General features: G+C 39.4%; 2 protein-coding genes and 1 long non-coding RNA gene across 5 annotated transcripts; 2 read left to right on the top strand and 1 right to left on the bottom strand.

Moving 5' to 3' along the window:
• Positions 1-1,546: 1,546 nt before the first annotated feature.
• LOC112292049 (4-alpha-glucanotransferase DPE2) lies at positions 1,547-8,697 on the top strand. The gene is made up of 15 exons (XM_024540148.3): positions 1,547-2,599; positions 3,227-3,368; positions 3,538-3,593; positions 3,777-4,034; positions 4,358-4,554; positions 4,702-4,780; positions 4,896-5,054; positions 5,264-5,365; positions 5,530-5,856; positions 6,121-6,246; positions 6,367-6,636; positions 6,845-6,942; positions 7,122-7,281; positions 7,470-7,860; positions 8,063-8,697. The coding sequence occupies exons 1-15, from the start codon at positions 2,234-2,236 to the stop codon at positions 8,350-8,352; spliced, it is 3,021 nt and encodes a 1,006-aa protein (XP_024395916.1). The 5' UTR covers positions 1,547-2,233; the 3' UTR covers positions 8,353-8,697.
• Positions 8,698-9,343: 646 nt separating this feature from the next.
• Positions 9,344-15,093, bottom strand: LOC112292047 (glutamate receptor 3.3). Of its 3 annotated transcripts, none has more exons than XM_024540145.3 (9): positions 14,785-15,093; positions 14,136-14,661; positions 13,668-13,871; positions 12,210-13,093; positions 11,807-12,097; positions 11,379-11,659; positions 11,229-11,260; positions 10,642-11,045; positions 9,344-10,480 (listed from the first exon to the last, which is right to left on the bottom strand). In XM_024540145.3, exons 2-9 carry the CDS (start codon positions 14,401-14,403, stop codon positions 9,698-9,700), a joined length of 3,147 nt encoding a protein of 1,048 aa, XP_024395913.1. In that variant the 5' UTR covers positions 14,404-14,661; positions 14,785-15,093; the 3' UTR covers positions 9,344-9,697. The 3 variants fall into 3 exon arrangements, with proteins under 3 accessions (XP_024395913.1, XP_090112752.1, XP_024395915.1); XM_090256626.1 differs by having other exon boundaries at positions 14,845-15,093; XM_024540147.2 differs by lacking the exon at positions 14,785-15,093 and having other exon boundaries at positions 14,113-14,254.
• Positions 15,094-15,249: 156 nt separating this feature from the next.
• LOC149987783 (uncharacterized) lies at positions 15,250-16,999 on the top strand. Its single transcript, XR_016506816.1, has 2 exons — positions 15,250-16,333; positions 16,469-16,999. It is a non-coding gene; the product is annotated as an uncharacterized LOC149987783 (long non-coding RNA).
• Positions 17,000-25,457: the final 8,458 nt, after the last annotated feature.

The following is a 25,457-nucleotide window of genomic DNA, read 5'->3' as shown; positions in this document are numbered from 1 at the left end:
ATATTTTATCTATGGCAGTGGCAGCAACAATGTTACATTTTTTAAAAAAAAATCATTGTTTATTTTTTTTTGTATTTATGTATTTCTTTGTGAGTGTTCACAGAAGCACACATGACTTCATGACTGCCTTTCTTCTCTCCAGTTGGTGTGATGAGAAACCTGCATGCAAACTGTTCCAGATCTGCTGGAACAGGTTGAGCCATCCATCACCTTGGTGTAGCATCAACCTTTTAGTAAATTATATGTTGAGGGTTGATAATATCTGGTAACTTTGGATTCATAGAATGATCCATCTTGCAGAAAGAAAGAAAGAAAGAAAGAAAAAGAAAAAGAAACTTAAAAACATAAAAACATAAATAGAAAGTAATTAAATATCATTTCATATCCTATCCAGAAAAAGGGAAATCCCGAGCCTGGAATAGCAAGCACTTCCACGTGGGGAGATGGTGGAAAGGGAAAGGGAATGAGGGAAGCAAAAAATCGAAAAATACAAACAACTTTGTGAAAAGAACACCCACAAGGACAAGCTGCCACACACCACCACACCCCCCCCCCTTGCCACATGGCACTCACAGCTTCATCTCTAATTCCAAAGCCAGTTGCTTTAGGTGTCATTTGCTCCTGCAAAGCTTCATTTCCTTTCTTCTCCTCTTGTGTAATGATATGAACATGAGGCCAGATTGCTGTCCTGAACATGGGGCTTGATAGCAGTTATCAGATATATACCCCCCCTCCTGTGCCCCTCCCAGCTTCAAGTTTCCAGTTTGTTGATTGGAGGCCTTAAAAGCAGATCTTGAATTATAGTCCATCCTTCTTGTTACAAAGACACCCAATAAGACAGTTGCCAATTGGCAATGAAAAGTTAACAAAGGATCATTGAAAGTTTGGGTTAGTTTTTATTCAAATTTTGTTAACTTTCTCAAGAGCCGTTTGGAAATCCACATCCAAACACACATGCTTTTGCAAAACAAAGAAGAGCACACTTGTGGAATTAACAAAACCCATCTCTTCAACAGATTTAATATGTATTGGTTTTTTCCTCTTTCTCCATACCATCAAATATTTATTTATATATGCTCTGGAACAACGAATCACAGGGACCACTGCCTAGCAAAAATTCCAGTGTTGATGATGCCACGTGTGAGACCATTTTACTCTCTCTTTCTTTCTTCTTTCGCAACAAGTCATGAAGCTGCATCTGGAGCAGCCGCACGAGATCCCGTTGCCATAGTAATAATCAGGATTCGTGGCAATCAGACAAGTGTTCCGCCGAGGGTAAAATAACGAGAGGAGGATGCTTCCATGTGAGTGAGTCTGCGTGAGACTCATGGGCGCTGCAGTACAGCACGAGGGGCCGTATGAAATTGGTCCATCGTACATTGTCGTGAGGGGGGAGGGGGGGGTCATGCGGGCAGGGCAGGGCACAGCCTGGGCAGTGGGAGAGGGGTAGGGGTAGGGTAGGGGTAGGGTAGGGGTAGGGTATCAGAGGGGGGAGGGAAGGGTGCCCTTTCAGTTGCATTTCTATTCTGAATCTGCAGCGTTTGTTTGTCCCCACCAAACTCCCGCAAGTGCACTCCCCTTTCTAGTATATAGCCCCTTCGTCATGTCCTCTACAACCTTCTTGCTTTCTGGACTATTCCGGGTCTTCTCTGCAACACTTCCTCCCTCACACAACTCTCCTCCACCTGGAGCGCTTTCCCTCCTATCTCCTGCGCAGGTCTTCCATTGAGGATACCATTGTCGTGTTTCACGCATTGTTCTGTTGAGGACATTATGCTCCTCATCCCCCCCTCACCGTCAATGTATTGAAATTGAGAGAGACCGCCGTCGCAGCGTTTTTTTTTTTTCCCTTCTTCCCCTGTCTTCCTTCCTTCCTTTCTTGTGTTGGTTACACTGCTGGACTAGGCAGAATATAGTAGTTGTGTATGTGTGAGGTCTGCTTGAATACGTTCGTGGAGTTGTGCGGCAGTATTTGTTAGCGTTTCCCATCTTGTTCGTTGCGCTGTAGGAGGGTGCTCGTTAATGAATCTTATTATTACGCTAGCCACACGAGTGCCGTTTACCCGCGGTTGCTGCATCCAAGGGCATCAATTGTGCATACACTGCTTTTCATAGTGTACTCCCTTGGGTTGGTCAATACATTTGGCACCCTGCTCCGTCATATTGCTTCCCTCTCCCTTGTAGTATAGATTTCAATCTGTTTGTGGAGAAGCGTTCAGTGCGTATTTTGAACATGGGAAGCGGCGGGGATCTAGGTGGACGAACAAACAGTTTGCGTAGACTTAAGAGATTGAATATCCTATTCAAACTTCCATACAATACTCAATGGGGCCAAAATCTTATGATTATTGGATCGGATGCATTACTAGGAGCCTGGGTTGTGGAGAAGGGGCAAAGATTGATGCCTCGTCAGGAAGGAGACGTTCTCGTATGGGAGGTTTCGATCTCAGTATCAGAGCGTTTTGAGACAGAATATAACTACGTCGTCGTGGATGATAGATTCCGTGGGTTGAGGCGAGAGTCTGGAGCACGGAGAGTGCTCAGTTTGCCGGAGGGATTGTCTAATGGAGCAACAGTAGAAGTCCACGATCTGTGGCAGGTGACCTCCTCCCTTCCTGTTTCTCACTTGCTACCTTGTCAGTAATCTCAGTCTGTTTTTTGTTAGGAAGTCATGGTTATTTTTTTTGAAAGTGACTGCCTTGTTTATCAACGTATCTTCGAACACAAGCAATGGAACTGTATGAAAAGAGTTGTAAATCATCCGCCTGTGATTTCCCACAGAAGGTGTCCGGGTCAGTAGCTGATGATGTAACTGTCTAGGATATTGCTTAATGAGAATAAATTTAAAGTATTTCCATCATCCACGCCGTGCTGCGACTAAACATTTCTCAGCGAAAGGAGATTGATTACAAGCCAGGCAGTTCTGAATAATGTTCTACTAGGTAGTGCTGTTATTGCTGCTCCTTCTCTAAGTAGAGATGTCTCCTCATAACGAAAAGGACTGCTAGTACTCACACACCTACGGCGGAGTGAATTTTATGCTTTCTGGACTACTAATCCCAAGTTTCGAAGTTGTGTTCTCTGTGCCTGCTTCAGTCAACATTCCGGTTCATTGAATATGTCTTCGACGTTTATTTCTGCATCAAACGCATGTAGCGTGTATTCCCCATTTGAGCTGAATGGAAGACATTCTTAACGCTAACCTTCTATCTCTGTACTATTTTAGGATTCTCCCGAGACGCTCTTCACAAAGGAAGCATATAGGAAAGTTCTGTTCGGAGATGAGGCTTGCAAATCCACACATATTGAGGGGGAACTCAGCAAGGATCCCACGCAATGCTTTACTAATGTTCCGCTCAATCCGTCAGGTTGGGTGATACTCAATCCAGCACCGCTCTTTGCTCTCGATATATTAGAGACTGAATCACAATTTTTTAAGCTTACAAGTACAGCGTAGTTGAGAATCCATCTTATTACTTTATGTAGTTTGTTGTTTGTTTTTGATTTGATCTGATTTGTTTTAAGGATGACATGCAGAAGCTGTAGTCGTCCAATTCAAGATAGCGAACTCAGTTCTGCATCCTGACCAAGCGGTAAAGTTCCTCTAATCGTATGTGTTTCGATTGCATTACTTAAATCATCGCACATTTGAAAAGGGTCTTTCACTTTTTAGTTTCTGTTGAACTACTCGTTGAATCGCCCTCTGTGTATAAGACGTATCACATATTGCTTGCAAGCCAACTTTTGCTCAATTTGCACATTGTTAATGCACCCAGGTTTTCGTCATAGGCAGTTCTTCGGAATTGGGTCAATGGAACAATGAGGCTGCGATTGCTTTATCAAACACTGTTGGCTACAGTTGGGAATGTTTGGTGTCGATTTCGAGAACGGAGTTCCCTGTGTCGTACAAGTACATACTGAAGAACAGTAGCGGAGTAGTTACGTATGAAAATGATGAAAATCGAGTGCTATCATTAAGTTTATCCGCAAAGAAGTCTAGCTCTGTGCTTATTGCAGCTGATGGAAGCTTCAGAGTAAGTCTATCTCAGCCGGCTGCTTAGTTCCTGTTCAATGTTTTTATCTCCGGATTTCTGAATGACTGATTTGTAATCCTTTCTCGCTTATAATGATATGCCGTACAATTTCTTCTATTGTTAGTCGCGATGCTTTTTTATTTATTTTTCTGTTCCCTGCTGACATAATTCATCTCCATTAGTTTCATTAACTCCCGTTGTCTTCGTATTCTTAAGTCTCATTGCATTCTCGTATGCTTGGACGGAAAGCTTTTCAGTGTGAGGATTTCACACGCTCGTACATGACTTGAACATATGGTAACGTTTCCATATTTTGTTGACAGTCCAAGCCATGGAGAGGGGCAGGTGTTGCAATACCGGTGTTTGCTATTCGATCGACGGAAAGTGTGGGTGCCGGAGAGTTTTTGGATCTTAAATTGATGGTTGATATGGCAGTTAAGACAGGAATGCGTCTAGTCCAATTATTGCCCGTTAATGACACTTCAGTCAACATGATGTGGTGGGACTCATATCCGTACAGGTGAGACCTGAAAGTTCAATCCACTGGACACTGATCCTTTGCTTGCTGTCATGAAACTCTGAAAGGACTGTAGCACACGGGGTATACAGAACAGGGCATATTTTGTGATAGAAGTATTAATTGGCTGGTTTTCTTTGATTTGTGCAGCTCATTGTCTGTATTTGCATTGCATCCACTGTACCTTCGGCTTCAAGCGCTCTCAAACAAGCTCCCAAATGATATCAAGGTATTATCATCCGGTCAATTGTGTCCCCATTTAATTTGAATCAGTTTCTTTTGTGCCTTGCGATTTCTTTAATGAGGCTCATGGTCATTACTGTTTCTGTTCTTTATATGTGTAGGAGGACATTGAGAATTACAGGAAACAGTTGGATATGAAGGAGGTTGATTATGAGGCAACTTTGGCTGCAAAGTTATCCATAGCCAAAAGAGTTTATAATCTGGAGAAGGATCTAGTTTTTAATTCAGCATTGTTCAAGAAGTACTTTGATGAAAATAAGGTGATTAACACTCACTCGACTATGTGTGTGTGTGTGTGTGTGTTCGTTTATATATATATATATATATATATATATATATAATTTCGTATAAACTACATGCTGCATCTAATAATAGTGTACCCAAAACTACATTTTTTGGACTTATCTTGTTTCCTCAAGGTTGTTAATGTCCCTGCCTCAACCTAAGTTTCTTGGTATCTTTTCTGCAGGGTTGGCTGCAACCTTATGCTGCATTTTGCTTTTTGCGTAACCTTTTTGGCACTTCAGATCACTCTCAATGGGGTTTGTATGGTGATTTTACACAGGAGAAGGTAACTTTTCCTCGCGAAGTATTGTTATCGCATGTTGTTTATTCCATCTGTATTTTTCAACGTCTCAGATCCTCTATCATTTTTTCCTGTATCGACAAGCTTACTGAATAATTTATATGGTTACATATGTCGAATCCTGAAGTCGGATGTATGTCTGTGTGCAGTTAGATAAACTCGTCTCACCAATGGGGGACTATTACGATGCTGTTGCCTTCAGTTATTACCTCCAATTTCATCTGCATTCGCAACTCGCAGAAGTAAGAGATTATGCTATGAAGAAGCATGTAGTGCTCAAAGGAGATTTACCTATTGGCGTAGATCGTAACAGTGTAGATACCTGGCAATTTCCCAGCCTCTTCCGGATGACTGCATCTACTGGTGCTCCACCAGATTATTTTGACATGAACGGGCAGAATTGGGGATTTCCGACCTACGTCTGGGAGGAAATGGCCAAGGACAACTACGGCTGGTGGAGAGCTCGACTTTCTCAGGTCAGAACGGAGCTTAGAATGCCTTTGCAGTGTGTTTTGTTGTATTGAATCTGTTCGTGTAAAAGGACATTGTTAAGCTACAACTTATGGTCATTCTTGTTTAAAGGTGTCTGACGTTTCATACGTAGGCAGTTTCTTTTGTTTGGGAACTCCAGTGGTCTTAGCTGTCAGCTCAGCGGCCACCATTGTCCATGTCATGGGCCGATTTCCGCGGACGTCAGTAATAAACCGCTCTTCACTGAACCTTCTATTGTTTTTAAGCAGATGGCGAAATACTTCAGTGCCTACAGGATAGATCATGTTTTGGGGTTCTTCCGTATTTGGGAGATGCCTGATCATGCCGTAACTGGACTTATGGGAAGATTTAGGCCATCCATTCCTCTCAGCACAGTAAGCCTCATCACCTGTAGCATTGACGATCTTAGTGTCAACAAGTTTTCTTTTTTTCTTTTTTTTCATTACTTTATTTATTTTTAGTCTCTTGCTGATCATCTTTGTTCACTTTTGTAGGAGGAATTGGAGAGAGAAGGTATATGGGATTTCCAGCGATTGAGTACACCGTACGTGCGTTGTCATATTCTTCAAGGGAAATTCGGGGATAGATGGACAGAAGTAGCAGAAAATTACTTCGATGAGTTCGAACACTTGTGCTATCAATTCAAAGAGGAATATAATACCGAGAAGAAGATCATTTCAGCAACGACGTTGAAAGATAATGCGTCGTCATTTGCAATTCAAGAGGCCGAGGCCGATCGAACCCGACTCTTTGATCTCCTACATGTATACTCACCTCAAGCCACGAGTTAATATGGGTTTTTCTAATAGATCCTTCTTACTATGCGTTTTCTTATAGATGAGACAGTAAACTAGTGGAGTTCGCTGATGTACATATAGTATATGTCAATGAATGTGCAGAATATAGATAAGATGAAACATTGCCCAGTGATGGTGAACTTGAGTCTAATATTCATTGTATTCATTTCTGCAGGAAGTTATCCTTATGCGAGATAGAGATGATCCGTCAAAATTCTACCCACGTTTTGGCATGGATAAAACAGTCAGCTTCGACGAGCTGGATGACCACAGGTGAAGTTCAATTATATGATTCTGCCTATGGATAGTAATAATATTGTTTTCAAATAGATTTTTACGGGATCTCATTGTGTACTTGTTTATTCTGGAAGTTGATTCATTTTCAGCCTTGGATCCACTGTACGACAGATACCTTACAGTCGCTTCACCCAAGTGGTTGCTTTGTCTTGCAGTAAGAATGTTCTGAAGAGCAAATACAACGATTACTTTTTTCATCGTCAGGAGCAACTATGGCGTGATAATGCTCTGATGACTTTGCCTGCTTTGCTGAATTCGTCTGATATGCTATGCTGTGGAGAAGATCTTGGGATGGTTCCAGCTTGTGTTCAACCAGTGAGTTCGTGGATGAGCATTTTGTTGTTGTACATTCACTGTTCTCGGTTTAGGAATTAGATCTACGTAGTTGTGCTTGCTGTTCGATAGAATTTATTAGATTTCATGTTAAACACCCCCCCCCCCCCCTCCCCCCCTCCCGAAATGTCATAATTCTCAACGATTGAACATGTTTGCTTTTGGAATAGGTCTTAAGCGAACTCGGGCTTCTGGGTCTTAGAATTCAGCGAATGCCCAGTGCTCCTGGACAAGAGTTCGGCAATCCAGCTGATTATGAATACATGACAGTTTGTGCTCCATCATGCCATGATTCATCGACTATGCGGGCATGGTGGGAAGAAGATGAAGGTAGAAGGGAGCGGTTCTTTAGGAATATGTTGGGGCTCACAGATCCCCCACCCGAAACTTGTGATCCTCATGTTTCCCATCTTATTCTCCAGCAGCACCTGGAATCTCCATCAATGTGGGCAATATTTCCCCTACAGGATCTTATGGCACTGAAAGATGAGTATGCCAAGCGACCAGCCAACGAAGAGACTATCAATGACCCCACCAACCCAAGACACTATTGGCGATTCAGTAAGTTGCGCTATTGCATCTTGGGTAGTTCTAGATCTGAATTGAAGTATGTTTCTAGAACCTGCGTAAAGACTCTTGTACGCTTCCGTGACCTTGGTACAAATACATCTTTTATTTTAAATGCATTTCTGATTTCGGAGTTAGTTTAAGAAAAGCTTTCAAGGCTTATCGAATTGCTCAATTACATGGCGTTTGGCTGCAGGAGTACATATTCCTATGGAGACACTTTTGTGTGATGACGATTTTGTTGGAATCATACGTGACCTTGTAGTTAGCAGTGGACGTGCCACTTCCAAGGACTTCGATCTCAGCAGTTCCTCAATTGTGCCTGCTGTGAGAGACCATGAGTTAAAGCATGTGAACAAGACGGTATCAGGAAAGAGACTGGATGATAACAAAATTATTATTGACAGAACTTACTCAGGTGAAGGTTTGGATGTCGCAAAGCCTGTAGTCGCAACTAGTTATTTTAATACTATTGTCACAGCATAATATTCTGGGCTGAAAAGGGGGCATGCGATCAATAGGCATTTCATTGAAAGAACAGGGTTTATTAACCCTATCAATAATTTATCAGTCTATTAGACTGTACTAGGACCGCAGAGTAGCTAATCTAAGATTCTAGGCATACTGTACTGTAGAACATTGGAAGGGGGCCATGGGACCTTAGCCCTTAAGGTTTTCTTTTCTGCCCTGAGCGGTGATACCGAATTATGGGTCCTTACTGTGTACTCATATTTAGGTCGGGAAATTAGGAATTCGAAGTGATGGTAGTACCAGTAACATAGGTAGGACCGAAAATCGTGTAATCGAATTAATGATTGTTCGTTGTGACTACGACACTGGCATGAAAGTTGGTGGACTAAGAATGCTTGGTTTTCGCATTTCTGCCTGCACCGTCGAATAGTATTCACAGTTTTTTTCAATATTTTAAACGTCTTGCAAAATATATGCACAAGTCTATAATAACGTGCCGAAGTGGGTCTTGCTACAAAACTCCAACTACATTGCTTCAAAGGAAGCTGTTCGATAACTTGTGTCTTACAATTCAGTAGTAAATTCCAAATTTCAGGTGCTAAACAAGCTTCTTAGCTTTAATTGTTATTAATTTCCAATACTATATTTGGCATACAGATATGTCTACACACACACACATATACATCTGTGTGTGTGTTTTTATATATAGTCGATGCTCAGCCACTTTTTATTTTCCAAGGTCTGTTTTGAGTTGTTAATATCCACCGTGCAATCCTGATTTTTTGAAAGTTGTGCTAGTCAACAGGGTAAAGGTGGAACCCCCTCCATGGTCCAACCCATGCATAGGTTCACTCAACTGCCAAGATCCATGAGATGTGTACCCAAGAGGGTTATTTCCTCTTAGTTTGTATTTGAGACGATAGTCGTTTCCGTATTTGATTCACTGTGCATTGCAAATGGTTGCAACGACAGTGAAAAAAGATTTCAATGTTACTGGTACTGGTAGTTTTGGTAGTGCTGAAGTTAGTAGTTATCCAAGAATAGTCTTTACCAACCCCTAACAGTAAGGAGAAGTAATGGGATCAAATTCTAATATCTAGGAATGTACGAAGCATCAAGCATTTTGTCCTGCCCACTAATTGTAACTTCTGTTCATGACGCATTGTCAACGCACTTTTTTCAGAAACAATTCTGACATCTATCTTGGCACATTCGGAAACCTAACATATTCGTTGGTGTTATTGTATTACTACGTCACTACACCTGAACATCTAAAGCGAGCAGCTCTGACTTGTTTGATTTTGTGGTCCATTCTCTGCAGAGTACACATGATCATGTTTCGAACTCTAACTTGAAACTTTTATGATGAAGGGGACTGCAACCCCAGATAAGAAGTCCTAGAGATACCATTAAATTTGAAGTCCTGAATTTCAAGATCGGGAGTAGAGGTAGGGCCAGCACTTCCTGGTCGCTCCTCATCTGTTGAAGCTCCCTCAGTCATAATAGACGTGTCAGCTTGAGCAGGACGTGTATTGGTTCCGGCTTCAGAAGTAGTGACCGAAGTGATCGTCGTGGTGGATGGTGTTGGTACACATTCGCATGCCTGGTTAGTGACTTGGGGAGTACAGAATTCCTCTGTAGCGTAGGCAGTGATGGATTCCAACGCCTTGGATATTCTTTGACTGGATAGAGTAGGTGCGATGGAGGAAGAGCTGCCCTGGTTGGGAGATGACTCGTCCCACTCTCTGGTTTTCTTGCGACGCATGGACCGTCTTCCAGTTGTGGACACTTCCTCCTCCTCGATGAAAGTCAGTAAGGACTTCAGAAAGCTCTTGCTGGCTTGCAGACGTGACATTTTGACCTGCCCATCCCTCGCGCCGCGCTCCCGGATCGCCTTGCGGTGCCGAATGATCATGCGCGTCCAGTACACGAGACAACAAAACACTGACGCACAACCAGTGATAAGGAATAGGCCCCAGAACGTGTTCAGCCCCAGCTCTGTAGAATCATGCGCCAAATTGCGCTTAGTACAACTCTCCGAGACCAGCCATAAGTCATGAATGCGTTGCAACTCTCCATTCTCTGCCAGCTTCAGAATGGCGGTTGAAAAATCAATCGCTAACTGGGAGCCCTTCGGAAACGCCTGACAACAATCATTCAGCCATCACTGGGATATTGAGCAAGGAAAATAAAAACTTCCCTTCTAGATCTCGATCACACTTCAAAAATCAAATCAGTAGCAAAATCTGCACACAAACGATACATATTGACATGTAAATCGAGTCGGTAGGTGTAGATGTATACAAAGCCCCAGCCACTTTTAGTGAACTCTTGGCCCGCGATAGTGAAGGCACACTCAGACGACAGAAACAGTTGCACGTAGGGGAGTTCGTCCACAATGGCCCCGACCCCTCCGCGGTTGGGGCCCTTAGTCAAGGCAGCCGAGTACGCTGCGAGAGTGTCGAGAGGCACGAGGCGCTCTTCGGCAACATTGAGCTGGAGCAGATAATCGCGCACGAAGGATCCCGTTTGGTAGCCGATAGGGACATTGCTGGTAAGGAGACTGGAAATGCCCTGAATGGTGGGCAGGAGCTGCTGTACAGTGAGCAGGGAGGTCAGAGACGCTGTGTAGGAGCTGATGATGATAAGCACCACAAACAGCCATATGATCAGCACTGCCCTACCTAGAGTGCTATTCACTCTCTCCCCTGTCATGTCACCCCACCGCACCCCAACCCGACCCACCACAATTAATATCATGCATCATCATCTCATGCCTCCATCTGCGATTTTTCCCAAAACACGTGGTCAAACAATGGCCATTTCACACACTTAAAGAATGTCCATGATAAATCAGGTCCATTAGACGGAGATTAGAGAAGCGGTCTCACTTTGAGAGAAAAAGAGGGTTGAAAATATGAACCTGCAACACATTTCCCACAGATTCAATACCGCACGCCAGGATATATTTTAAGAATCTTGTTAAGATATAGTGTTACTGCTGGAAAACCATCGATAGGGGAGGGATATGGGAGAGGAACCATAGGGTTGTGACGATCTGCTTCTTGGGGCGGCCGCGGAAATCTCGATTCTTCTTGTGCTCCAGAAACCACAACACCAAGCCTGTGAAGAAGAAGAAAGTGCCGGTGGTGACCCACATAAGCGGTGTGAAAGGGCGCATGAATGCCCACGCATGGTTGCCTTCACCCTGTCGGATTGGTACCACCACTGCCAGCCCCGATGTTGTGTATGGTTGCGTGAAGTCCACTGTCGTGGATCGCTTCGTGGTAATGGTCACATCCCCAACCACGGCATCAAAATCCTGCTCATGCCATCTACACACCCACTTATCTCACTCGAGAACGTCTCCTCTATTTTCACAATCTTCATGCAATGAAATTTCAAGCTGGGCCATTTGTAGCCACGAATTCAACTGCCAACATCATAGATGATGATGCGTAAGACGTACCTTCTCAACAACCTTGTTCACGAGGGCATCGTAGCTGGGGGTGGAACTGCCATTTCCATATTTCATGAAGCTGTAGGAGATAGAGTAGGGCAAATATGCCAGCGCTTGTTGGAATACATCAATACAGAACCCGTGAAATGAAGTCCGATTTGCGGAATCCACTGCAGAGCTCACGAATTCCTTGTACCCGATCTTGTTGGGCACCCCAATCAGCAGAGGTCGTCCATTCTTGGGTACCACCCACCCTCTTGGCACCTCCGTCACCCCACCTGGCCAGATGACAGTTTGAATCTGCTATCACTCACAATAAAAAGCAGCAGGTTAGATTTTCTACAATTCATCTCAGACCATTCTCTCCAACAAGTCAGACGATAATAAACTCAGGCACAAATTTATGACTAACCCCTGAGTTGGAGGAATGACCCAACACATGGTTGACTCCACGCGTGGCCCTCACAGTACGATCCGGAGCGAAGGCCAAGCATCCTGTGGAATTAGACCAAAATCCCACCATCCGCAATCCGTTATCCCCCATGTTCACGATCTCGAAGGAGGAACCGATGAGATCTCCTCTCTCATCCACGTGCAAAGGACCTGTGATGCCCGAGACCTGCTGGTACTCCAGAATGGTATTCATGAACAGCCTGCCATCCTGAAACACCTTGAGGTCGGCCAGCTCAGATTGCCCTCCGGCATCAACAGGATACACTGGAGGCTGTACAAACGTGGTGGCTCCGCCCTTTTGCATGAAGTTTTTGATGGCATGCGCAATCATCCAGACTGCATCGTATGCGTACCATGCGTACACATTGTTCATTTGCGCGGGGCCGAGAGAGCGGTCCTTACTGTGGTATTCCAACCATCTGTCTTTGTAGTCCTGCAGCTGAGGAGATGACGGAATGTAGCTCCGAGTTCCCACCACTCCCTGCAGCGCCTGCCGAAAATCTGAGTCTTTGTCCAGATAGTCCATGATGCTGGTCATGGCCTCGGTGACAATCCACACGTATCCTTGGGTCATCATCTGGAGCCACTGCGCCATGACGAACAGCTCTTTGCCAATGTTGGGCTCCATGTGTACCACCAACACCCGCGACTCCATCTGCGACAACTTGGTAAGTACTCTACCGATGCCGTCGCTGGTAATCTTGGGGTCTAGACCAGCTTTGAACACAATACTAGATCCTATCGCTTTCAATGCATCCCCTAGTGCGTCGATGCCATTGTTGCCAAAATCGTCATCTGTGTACAGCGCGGTCACTTCTCTCCACCCGTAGTACTGAATGATCCCTAGTTGTTTCCCAAAAGAAACAGAATTATGAGAGATAGAACCAAAGCCAATTCCTGCTTCACATGCATTAAGACAGAATACGTGCCGACTTATTTTACTCACAAATTAAACAAATTCACCTAAATTTCGTCAGTCATTCCGAAGAATGCTTAATTCGCATTATTGTATTGGGAATTGATATGTTGATCAGGGTACCACAAAATTTTAACACAATCTTTTTTTAAATTGATATGTGTACACATAATTTTAACACACAATAAGATACTGTGTACGCGTTTCAATTTAAAGATACCCTGTTAATTTGTTATGTGTACACATAATCTTGATAATGTGTATACATATCAATTTATGAATGTGGTGTATTAACTTAGTTTTAACACCAACTAGTTTTAACACATATCAATAAAAAATATGAACATATTTTAGTTCTTCTTGAATACAAAAGATTATGTATTAAAATTATGTGGTACACAATAAGATACTGTGGCCTAAACCCGATGAATTTAGTAAAAACTTCAATCAATGTATCAATTCGCTATTGTATTATGTGAGCGAAATTGAAAGCGATATTACCTGCGATGGCAGCCATCTGCACATTATCACTGTGCGTCATACGCACGAAATAGGGATATTGGTCCTCAGAGAGCGAGGGGTCAGTCGCAGAGAACGACACCAGTGGCACTTGGGTGGCGGTGCCCATGTGCGAGACGAAGTGCGACACAACCGATGTCTGAGGCCCCACAATGGCCACCACCTCCTGCTTTAGCAAGTTCATCGCTGTCCCCATCACCCAAAACATTATAGAGACGCTTCGTCACCGACACCATTGATTCCTCGGACATGATGAATCGCATCGCTGAGTCATGCATGCTCAGAAACTCAGGAATACGGCAATTTTTAGGAAATGTCACATCTAATGTATGCATCATGATCCAACAGCACCAGGGATTTACCCAAGCTACGGAGGAAATGCTATAGGAATACAATTTTGAGGAGGATTTTGTGATAACCATAATACATGTAATTTGGAGATTAGGTTACCAGCTGCCGCTCCTTGGAAAGCGCTGCAATTAGTGTTGCCCAAATGGAGCACCAACTGCGACTTCTCAAAGATCTTGGCATCGTTGACATCCTTCACAGCGAGCTCCAAAGCCGGCTTGGCAGCTCTTCCGATGGTTGAGTTGAACGCAAGCAGCCCCCCGATGCCTATGAACACTGCGTCAGCAGCATCAGCGCCACCGACAATATCCAAACACGAACACAAGGCCACCAGCTGCATTGCCAATAGCCCAAGCCATGGCTTGCACATGCTCCCCTTTGCCAGCCTACTTTAAGTTACTCCGCTGCCCTCTCCTCTCCGTCTAACTCCCCCACGCTCGCTTCCTGTCAACCGTTCGCCCTGCCCCAGATCCTAACCGATCCAGAAACAGATTCCAACAGTGACTTCCCCCAGATCCAGTCAAATCCCATCCTATCACATAATTCTCATGCTTCGCGCATTCCACCCCTCTTCAATTCCCATCGACATATTGTCACAGCTTTACCAAACCACCAGTTGGGCGCATTCCTGGCGGATCACAGTGATCAGCTTCACAATTGGATGTCAATATGTCGCTACCCATGTAACAACCCAATTGCCAGATGACTAGCTGCTTCGTATACTTCCCACGCTACTAGATGCGAAACTTACCAGAATCTGATAAGATAGGACCTGCTTATCATCGAGTAGTCTTTTCCTTTGAAATCATACCTGTTGGAGCAGAAGTCCTGCACAATATTCAAAGCAAGCCGATTTACAAGATCCGCCCCACTAGGCTATGTTGATATCATGCAAACATATGCCTCACATGGCACATAACAGAGAGCCTGGATCGAGAACACCGCAAAGGATCATTAAGTGCCTAGAATCATATTTTTATGTGATTTGGACAAGGAGCTTTGATGCAATGAGGTTTTCATTCCTTCGATGTCATTCTCAAATATGAAAAGTCCGCCGCAGTTGCCCCACCGTAAGTCCTAGACTTGTACAATTTATAGCAAACCTGTCAAAAGTGAAGACGGCGGCGTTAGCGTGATAAGAAGTAGGTATGAATTGGGGACGGTGAAGGTTTACCAATTCACTGAGAGACAGCAGTAGGTTCAGCAGGATAATAATATAGTCGAGTAGGATCACAGTACACGTCCACCCCTGTACATACCTATCTAGTGTGTGTAGATAGTAAGCTGCATCCATATGTGGCCCCGACTTAGGGGGATTGTAGGTGAAGAGTAGGTGTTTACCGGTGCGTCTCTCCGCAGATGCAGCACAGGCCGTGCATACAGATACATCAAGGACGACGTTCACGACGACAAAACTCTACCTGAATTTCACTTGTAATGCTAAATTGCATCATCAAAGGAATCAGGTTATGATCCCTGAAGCATTACCAGGCGTTCCAATTCAATCATATTTCTCAGTTGACGGATAAATTTACACCCTACACTCTAAAGCATAGGTATGGGTTCAGTGCGAACTGAAGTGTGAGCACAACACGATACACTACTCGGGACCGCGATGGCCAACTGCAACACGGATGAAATGCTAGAAAAAGTGGGCAGAAGGATAAAAGTAGCGATGAAGTGGGCGATGCAGGTGTTCCTCAATTATCATTTTGTGATATCTTGTCGAAATATATATCAATCAGAGATTTCTTGCTGCATGTCAGATTTGTGGAGGTCCTTTGAACGTCGATGAGCAAGGGATCTAAAGGAACGATGGTTCCGCATCGTTCATGCATGATTCTTCTGCATCGGGCTACTTGGTGTGTTGAAACGGGAGCATTAGCAAGTCTGGCCCCTTTATGATAATCCGGATTCAGCTACGGAAATTTTAGAGCTCAAAGAGTGACATGTCACATGCGGCATTAGAGATTACTCGAACACGAAGACGAATGCATGATTACGTTTCTTGGCTACCTTTGAGTGCTCCCAGTCGATTCTTCTCAATCAAAAAACACTTAACCATTGAGATGTAGAAGTCAGCTACAAGTTATCCAGAACATGTCATCGTGGCCTTTTTATAGAATTACTTTTAATTTCTTGAAGTTCCAATAAATATTTGCTTGACTCGATGGTGTAGAAAAGTGAGTAGTAATATGCGTCGTAGATTGTAGCATCTACACGATGAGTAATGATGCATTTAGAAGGTTTGTTCCTCCCCAACGGGATCACCGATTTGCAAGTGAAGAGCCATACGCTGAGTAAGCATCTTTGACTCAACTGTCTGAATCTGAATTGGAACATACAGCTGATCTTCCTCTAAACAGGAAATCCAGTCTAGTTCCTCGGTTAATCTTGCATCGGAGCTGATCAGCGATTCTGGCGTGTCCAAACAGTCGAATCACTCCTCACACGTTCCGAAAGTTAGATTCGTCAACTCACGCGCGAAGCCGCGGTGAAAATGGGGCGGTTGAAAAGTGCCCCCAGAAAACAGATGATCTCGTGAGAAAGAACACAAAGTGGATGTAACACGCCAACAGCACGGTCTTCGGTAATTGCAAAATGAGGGAGAGCGATGAGGTTGATATCACACGGCGCCTTGTGGGGGGATGTGCAGACCACGTCTTACTTTGGATCCACAGGATCCCACACTCCCAGTCCATTCCACTCCATTCTCAGGTCCCAGATCTGCTCCCAAGCTCTCGTCTGCAGGGACAATAGAAGACTGTTGCAGACGCAGAATTGCCCTGCTGTGTTGTGTGTACATGAACTGTCCATCCTAACCACTTTGTCGAAATTTGTGCCTTTTGTCACTAACCTTGTTCATGTGTGCTCCAGCTAAAATTTGTTCCGGAGATATCCCTCCCTTCGAAGAAATTTTCTACAATCTTTAATTTATTTTGATTAATAAAGTAAAAGTAAATCAATGATTTTGACTCACAAGAAGGGTTTTTTTTTTGTCCTTCATTTATCCCTTCATTATTTGTCTCCCATTCTTCCTACAAAGTGCAAAGCATTAATACATGTATGTGCCTTGTCACACATTGCAAGTTACAAAATATATACAAAATTAGAAAAAAGAAAAAGAAGACAAAGTTGGAACATGCTAAAATTGTTCTTATAAAAAAATCTTATTAAATGAATTTATTAAATTATGTTTATATATATATTTCTCAAATAGACACCAAAAATCATTAAATTTATTAAATTCAAAATGATAACAATGCATACCAATAGTAGAATAAAATCTAATTTTTTTGTAGTGACATATAAGAAAAGAAGTTGAAATGCAAAAAAATAAAATGAAAAGAAATAAAAAGATTTTTAATATTTTTTTTAGAAGGATTTAGCCAAAATACTAATTAAACTTGAGATGTAGGAAGTTCATATTAGACTTAAGAATAATAAATTAAGATGTAGTAATTTTATATCAAACTTAAGATACATGAATTTAAAATTTATTTATATTAATTATATTTTTTATTTTAATAATGTAATAGATTTATTAGTATCTTAAATATAAACTAATATTATAAGTATATGATATTTAACTTATCTATTTGTTTTTGAGTAGAGCCTCTTATAATATAAAGAATAAAAATTAAAAGATGTTAATTTTTTTAAAAGCCTATACACTTGTAGTTTTTTTAAAATACTATTATCTTCAATAATTAGTAATATATTTTTAATAAAAACATATATCTTGAATTTATTTTTTTTCTATCCACAATTAATTTTTTTTTAGCTAAGCTAAGAAATAAATAAAAATCTTACTTATTAAATATTAATTAAGAAGCAAGGTAGTAAATGTCCTATTGCCAAAAAATCTTAATGAAGACCACCAACTATTTCTAAATATAATAAAATACGGTTCTAAAATAATGGAAGTTGTCCAATTTTTTTTTAAATTTTTCTTAGTAGTTTATTTGGTTCTATATATTTATCTAGTTGTTTCTCCATCAAATCAAGAAATCCTCTCTTGGAAATCCTTTTAATATCCTCATCAAAGTATTCATCTTTCAATCTTTCTTCAAATCTAATCCATGTATTCACATAGATGCTCCCATTTAGTTGTCTCACCTTTTCTTTGATTTTTGAAACAATAGCTAAATTAAAGGTTTCAATTATCTTATCTTTCAGAACTTGATAGATTTCTATTTTACAAGTATAGATCCTAAAAAATCTAGTGATATTCTTTCTATCAAATCTTTCCACTTCACTAATAATGTCCCTTAATTCTATGGTGGCTCCTTTTCTATTTGCATTGGTAACTTATTGATCTATGATCATTTGCATAGTCTTTAAAAATTTCTCTATAAGGTTCTAACAACCTCTTCTATTTGAGTCTCCTTGCTCTGTATCTCCAATCTTGTCTTGACCAATCTAATAGCCATAAAGTTGCTCTCAATAGAAGCACCAAATGTTGAAGTAAGAGTCTTTGCTTTAAAAAATATAGGATTTATGGCTGCAATTAGATATGGTCAAATAGTACCTTTCATTCAAATGAACTCCACTACTTCATATTCTTGATAATATGAAGAAATTGTCATCCCTTCTTCACTTAACCAAATGCTCTAGCTCCATATTTTATTAGATTTGAGCACGTAATGATTCTTTGGAGAGCTAATCAATTCTCTTATATATATATATCAAATTTTACTTCTTAAATTTTTTTATAATACAATTTATGAACAAACAAACTAATAATTGTATTAACATAACATAATCGACTCTTTTTTATCCAAAAAATTACTCCATTTATTCACTAATTCTTTTTAAAGCCAATGAGAGCTTTTTGAAAAGCTAAGAAAGAAAGAAACTACTTCTCAAAATCTCCAAATAAAATACTAAAAACTGTCTAAGTAATCTATCAAAGAAAACTTTAAAGAAGACCTTAAAGAGGGGCTAGCTCTCTCCTTATTTATAAATATACAATGTCATTATAAAAACTCTTCTTTGAGCAAGTGAGAGCTTTTTAAAAAGCTAACAAATAAAGGGACCACTCTTTAAAATTTCTAAATAAAATATTAAAAATACTTTGAGAGAACCACTAAGAAAAATTCTAAAGAAGATCTTAAAGAGCAATTAGTTGTTCTTTTATTCTAAAATATATTCTATCATGCTAAGTCTTTTTAAGATGAGTAAGAGCTTTGTGAAAAGTTAACAAAAAAAAAAAGAACCATTCTTCAAAATCTCCAAATAAAATACTAAAAACACTTTGAGTAATCTACCAAAAAAATTTGTGAAGAAGATCCTAAAGATTACCTAGATTTTTTCTAATTTGTAAACATATTCTATTTTCATAATATCTCTTCTTAGAGAAAATGAGAGCTTTTTAAAAAGCTAACAAAGAGAAGAATTAATCTCAAAATCTCCAAATAAAATACTAAAAACTACTTTGAGAAATACACTAAAAAATAATTAGTTATATTTAAAGAGAAAGCCTAAGCAAAAAGAAAGAGAGAGAGGTCCATAAGTCAACACAAGCCCATGTTACTCCACTTCAATTCATGTCTCATTACTTTAGCACCATACCACTCCATCTCAAGTCCATACCAACCTATCTTGACTTATCTTTGGAAATAAACTATCAATATCTAATACTATATTTTTTTTTTCTTTTATATTTTTTTTCCTATTTCTTTTTTATAAACTAAATTCTTATAATATTTTATTTTATTTTTAAATATTATACCACTTTTCAATACATCATCTATCCCTTCAAAACTTGCACATCTTTTAGCATGTGCCAACCTAAATATCTTTATTTTTTTAGATGTCTCTACATCTTTTATGTATTTCAAATTTAGTTTTTTAAATTTTATAAGTTTATTTGAATTAAATCTATTATCTCTCTTTTTAAATGATTTTTTATTTATTTGTTTTATTTATTTATTTATTTTTAAAATTCCAGCCACATATATCTTTATCCTTGTACCATCTAACTTGCAAGGAGAATATGTGGCATTATCATATACTATCACCACCACGTGTGGACCAAACTATTTTTGACGAAACTTTCTAAGAGTGATATATTGATGCTCCAAATTACTATCAATCACTAACAACTAATTTCCAACTTCAATTAGTTTAGATTTCAAATGAAGAATTTTATCGAATCTTTTTTTTTGTTGTTATATTTGGTAGCTTTTAGTTTTTTTAATACAATCTACCTTCTTCAAAAGGTTTGAGCCAAAAAATTGTTGAAAAACTTAAGATATGGCTCCAACTATTACTATGAACAAAATCACTTACTAACTGCCTTTGATTTGGATGTACTAACTTTAACTTTCTATAACTTCTTCATTCAAACTTCAAATTCATCAAACAATATATAAAAAGTGTAGTCAAAAAAAATATTCTCTCCAATCCCATTTGTCAATCCTTCTTTGCTCTTTATAAATGTACGTTATGCCTCAAAGAGAAATTATAGGTATAAAATTGATACCTTAACTTTGAGTACTAATGATTCCATAAAAACTCCAAATCATACAAAATTTGCACACAATCCATATCCAAAAACCTAAACTTATTGACTCTAGCCTTCAAAGCTCAAATGACATTGGAAAAAAAATCCTAATTCTTAATAAGGCCTCAAGCAACCTCCTTGAAGCCCATTGGACATGACATTCAACCAATAGGGATGAAGGTTCGCATTCCTTACCTTCATCCGACCATGCCTTGCTTTCATACCTTCCAATAAGCCTCCTACTAGTTTAGATTTTCAGCTTTAGACTCTAATCTCCTCTCAAGGCTTCATACTAAATATTTAGGTCTTATAATTTTATAAATTCCATAATCAAAATAGATAAAATTTAAAATAAAGTTTTTTATATCAAATTTCTTTAAATTAATCTATTAACTATTCTAACACACATCAAGACTTATAAACATATTATATGTTCTAACTAATTTTTACATACTATTAGCAATTACAGTAAGATACTACAAGCTACCAAGACGTGGTTAACTTGTTGACCAAGTTTCTAACCTATCAATCAATTACAAAAACATGTAAAGTCAAGCAGCATCTATGAAGCTTCTTAGAAGCTTTCTTAAAAGGTCTTATAAAATTAACCTACTTTTATCTACTTTTCCATATATCTACCTAATCATATTACTATTTATTAAAATACCTATAAATATCTATGACAGTGATATATAGTATCAAGATTATAGTTTTAGTGACGGCTTATTTTATTTCAAGAAGCAAATTTTTATACTTAATATTAATATACTTTGGATGCTCATACTTCAAGAGAAACATGACATCCCAATATTTGGACATCTGAGACAAGAAAAGACTCTAAAATAGGTCTTAAGGACATAGTTTTGGATAGGTTTGGATTGTGATGTTGTCAAGGACAAGAACTCGATGAAAAAGTAATTCAGTCAAGTGAGCCTTCACTCAAAGAAAGGTAACAAAACATAAGTAAACAAGTATACATATACTATCTAACTAGAGGCTATGTGGCAACGTTCTATAGGACCTTCAATATGTATTGACTTTATAGAAGACATGCCTTGAGTTACAAGGCAAGTTTTTCTATGTGTGGGCCACATAGTTAGCTTGATCTTCAAGCTAACAACATGTGTGGCACATGGTCAACTTGTTGACCACGTTTTTAATCCAAAAAGTCAATTAAAGACACCTATGAAGTCAAAGGAGCATCTATGAAGCTTCTAGGAAGCTACTATATTAAATACTATAGAATAAACTTATTTTTATCTACTTTTACTTACTTCCACCTATTTGTATATGTAATTACTAGCTTACATGAGTATGTCCGTGACATTATCCCCTCCTTTTAGGAACAAGTTCCACGAGAAGCGGTCATCGTATGTTGAGAAAATCTATAATGCGACAAATTGTATTCGTCACATACTCTGATCTTTGTTCTCTTCAAAGATGATTGATAGGGCCTCTCAACCATCGGTAGTATCTCATACTAGGACGAGAAGACCACCTAGTTATTTGATCATTGTTGAGGCCTTCATAACGTCCTTTGAATAAAACATTTGGAATACCATCAGGAGTTGTTCCTACCTGTAGCAAAATCACCAAACATCGAGAGTCCCTTCCCAAATCATGATATCAAACGCGTTGTATCTCGCCATCTATTCGAGGAAGAACATGTCGTTCTTGAAGATCTTCATCTCGATTGCATCGTCTTGAAGGTTGTGACAATCATAATGTCTCATCCGACAGGTCAGTAAATGAAGGCTCTTGAGTTGAATCCACTGGTTGTTGGTTTTCCATCTCCTAAGTACTGCAACTACAAAGAAGCTACAAACCAGGATTGAAAGTAGAATGTTATTTTGCCTAGATGTTGTTTCTTTTATAAAGAAGATTTTCATCTTGATTTTGATGGATGTCGTCAATGAAAAGCCTCCGTCGCCTTTGCTGCATTTGCAAGATTTTTTATTGGCTCCCATGTGCATTCACTAATATCATATCCGTGCCAATGGACAAGATATTCCAATTTATTTCGGCGTGGCCTTGAATCTAAGACTTCTTCTACTTCAAACTCTTCATTATTCTCCACTTCTATAAGAGAAGGTGGAGCTTGTCGTCTTCTTGATATGTCCACTATCTTGTATAGTTCAAGAAGAGACATGTGGAATATTGGATGGATTTTCATTGACTCCGGTAGATGTAAACGATATACAACTGGATTGATTTGTGCAGAAATAGAAAATGGTCCAAGCCTTCGATAGTTCAACTTGTCACAAGGACGAGTGGTCTTGATATTACGACGAAGTAGCCATACCTTATCACCCAAGAGGAATGGTGGTTGTTCCTTTCGATAGACATCCACATTGACCTTTTGTTGTTCTTGAGCCTCTTTTAACTACGCCTTCATCGTTGCATGTAGCTCTGACAAATGAATTGCCAAATCTTTTGCAGTAGGATTATCAACTTTTGAAAAATCAAAAGTATCAAGTCGTCGATGATAATCATAATTAGCAAAGAAAGATATTTGTTTTGTAGAAGAATGTACCATGTTATTGTAAGCAAACTCTGCCAATGGCAAAAGAGTTATCTAATCATCTTGTTGGTAGTTAATGGTACATCTTAAATATTGCTCCAAAACTTAATTAACATGCTCCGTTTGTCCATCAATTTGAGGATGGAATGTCGAAGATAGTTTTATATCCACTTTTAGAATCTTGAAAAGAGTCCGCTAAAATCTTGATATAAATTGAGTTCTCCTATCTGATATAATATCCTTGAGTAATCCATGGTAGCGATAGATATTGTCAAGAAAGAGCTTAGCTATTTCTTCACCTGTGATAGATTTTGTACATGGTACAAAATATGCCATCTTGGTAAAACGATCTACTATTATGAATATAGAGTCATATGAACCTGAGATTGGAAGATTTGTGATGAAGTCCATAGAAATAGAAGACCATGGTTGTTCTGGAATGGGTAATGGTTGAAGAAGTCTAAAAGGTCAATGACAAGGAGTTTTTGATCTTGAGAAAAAATCACATGATTGTACAAAATCTTTGACTGCCTTCCACATTTGAGGCTACCAAAAATCCCTAGATATCAGCTCCAAAGTCTTATTATATCCAAAATGTCCTGCTGCTGGAAAGTCGTGACAAGCTTGAAGAATACGTAAACGTGCTTCTCCTTCTCGAACATATAGGCATCCTTCGAAATAGAGTAGGTTGTTCTTGAATTCAAATTTAGAGGAATCATGAGATTTAGAAGAATTATTCTTGATATCATGAACAAGAAGGTCTGAAGACATACTTAATTGGACTTGCTTAAGAAAAGTTAAATCAACAGTCAATGTTGATTTTATTGCTTGAAGATGAAATTGCTCTAGCTTCAAAAGAACCGTTCTTTGTTGCTTAAAAGCTGCATCTCTTTCTTTTGGTGTTAGATAAGAATGTCTAGACAAGGCATCGAACAAATCTTGTTGTTTTTTTAGCCGATAAGTGATGATGAACTCGAATCTTGATAAATGATGCCATTCTTGAAAAGAATCCACAATTGCAAGAAGTTCTTTGTCATGGATCTCATAATTGATTTCTACTATTGAAAATTTCCTTGAATGAAAGGATACTGGATAAAGTTTGTGATCTGTTCCCATTTGTGATAAAATTGCACCCAGAGCAAATTTTGATGCATCTGTTTCTATAAAGAATGCTTTGGAAAAATCAACATGATACAAGATTGATGTAGAAACAAACGCTGTCTTCAAAGATTTAAAAGCAACTTACACTTCTTGATTCCATTGGAATTTATCTTTACAAGTCAAACGTGTAAGTAGACTTGCAACTCAAGAGAAGTCCTTGATGAAGATCCGATAGTAGTTGGCAAATCCCAAAAAGCATTGGATATCTCTTATCGTTTTTGGGATCTTCCAATCTATAATAATTTGAACTTTCTTAGGATCCATCATAAGTCCATCATTTGAAATGATGTAACCTAAGAAATCGACTTGAGTAGTGTGGAATACATACTTTTCTATCTTGGCATAGAGTCCTACATCTCTTAATTTTTGTAACACATGACGAACATGAAGTTCATGTTCTTCTGGATTCTTAGAATAGATCAAGATGTCGTCTAGATAACAAACTACAAAATTGTCCAAAAACTCTCGAAAAACATCATTCATTAGATGTTGAGAAGCTGTTAGTGCATTTTTAAGTCCAAAAGGCATGACGTTGTATTCAAAATGTCCATACCTAGTTCGAAACGCAGTCTTCCATTCATCTCCTTCTTTGATGCATACTAGATTGTATGCTCCCCGAAGATCTATTTTTGTATAGATCTTAGCTTGATTCAGTTGATCAAGAAGTCCAGATATTAAAGGTAGTGGATACCTATTCTTGATAGTAATCTTGTTGGGTCCTCGATAATCAACACACATCCGTAATGATCTATCTTTTTTCTTCATAAATAGAATTGGAGCTCCTGCCGGAGATTTAGAATGGCGTATGAAATTCTTGGCTAGATTTTCTTCAATATACTCCTTGAATTCAATCAACTCATTTTGTGGTAAACTATAGATTGGTCCGAATGGTGGTTGTGTTCTTTCTTGAAGGTCAATTGAGCAATCATAGGGACGATGTTCTGGGAGTGTATCCGCATTTTTTTTTTCGAATACATCTTAAAATTCTTGATATTGGCTTGGAATGCCACTTGAAGTCTTTCCACCAGTAGAAACAGGTGTGGCATAAATAATATATGGTGATTCTTTCATAGCAGCATGCAAGAAAGCTTTTGCACCCATAAATACGGGTTTAATTGAACTGGACTTATGACTCTCTACTTGATTAACTATACTATTAATTATACTTTTAGAAAAAGTAAGAGTTCGAGAAATCCAATCTATTTGAGGGTTGTATTTTTCTAACCACGATAAA

The sequence above is a fragment of the Physcomitrium patens genome, chromosome 15, assembly GCF_059467195.1.
Source record: "Physcomitrium patens ecotype Gransden chromosome 15, ASM5946719v1, whole genome shotgun sequence".
NCBI classification, from domain to species: Eukaryota; Viridiplantae; Streptophyta; class Bryopsida; order Funariales; family Funariaceae; genus Physcomitrium; species Physcomitrium patens.
The sequence above is the reverse complement of the archived record's forward strand: the minus strand, read 5'-3'. Positions and strand labels throughout refer to the sequence as shown.

What these genes read in the sequence shown, in the direction of transcription:
- LOC112292049 (XM_024540148.3), top strand. Translation starts at nt 2,234, where the DNA reads ATGGGAAGCGGCGGGGATCTAGGTGGACGAACAAACAGTTTGCGTAGA. An exon ending in GTGATTTTACACAGGAGAAG is followed by an intron (nt 5,366 to 5,529) that starts GTAACTTTTCCT and finishes GTCTGTGTGCAG; the next exon opens with TTAGATAAACTCGTCTCACC. An exon ending in GACGAGCTGGATGACCACAG is followed by an intron (nt 6,943 to 7,121) that starts GTGAAGTTCAAT and finishes TTTGTCTTGCAG; the next exon opens with TAAGAATGTTCTGAAGAGCA.
- LOC112292047 (XM_024540145.3), bottom strand. Translation starts at nt 14,403, where the DNA reads ATGTGCAAGCCATGGCTTGGGCTATTGGCAATGCAGCTGGTGGCCTTG. An exon ending in GTCATTCCTCCAACTCAGGG is followed by an intron (nt 12,098 to 12,209) that starts GTTAGTCATAAA and finishes GAGTGATAGCAG; the next exon opens with ATTCAAACTGTCATCTGGCC. An exon ending in CTAAAAGTGGCTGGGGCTTT is followed by an intron (nt 10,481 to 10,641) that starts GTATACATCTAC and finishes GATTGTTGTCAG; the next exon opens with GCGTTTCCGAAGGGCTCCCA.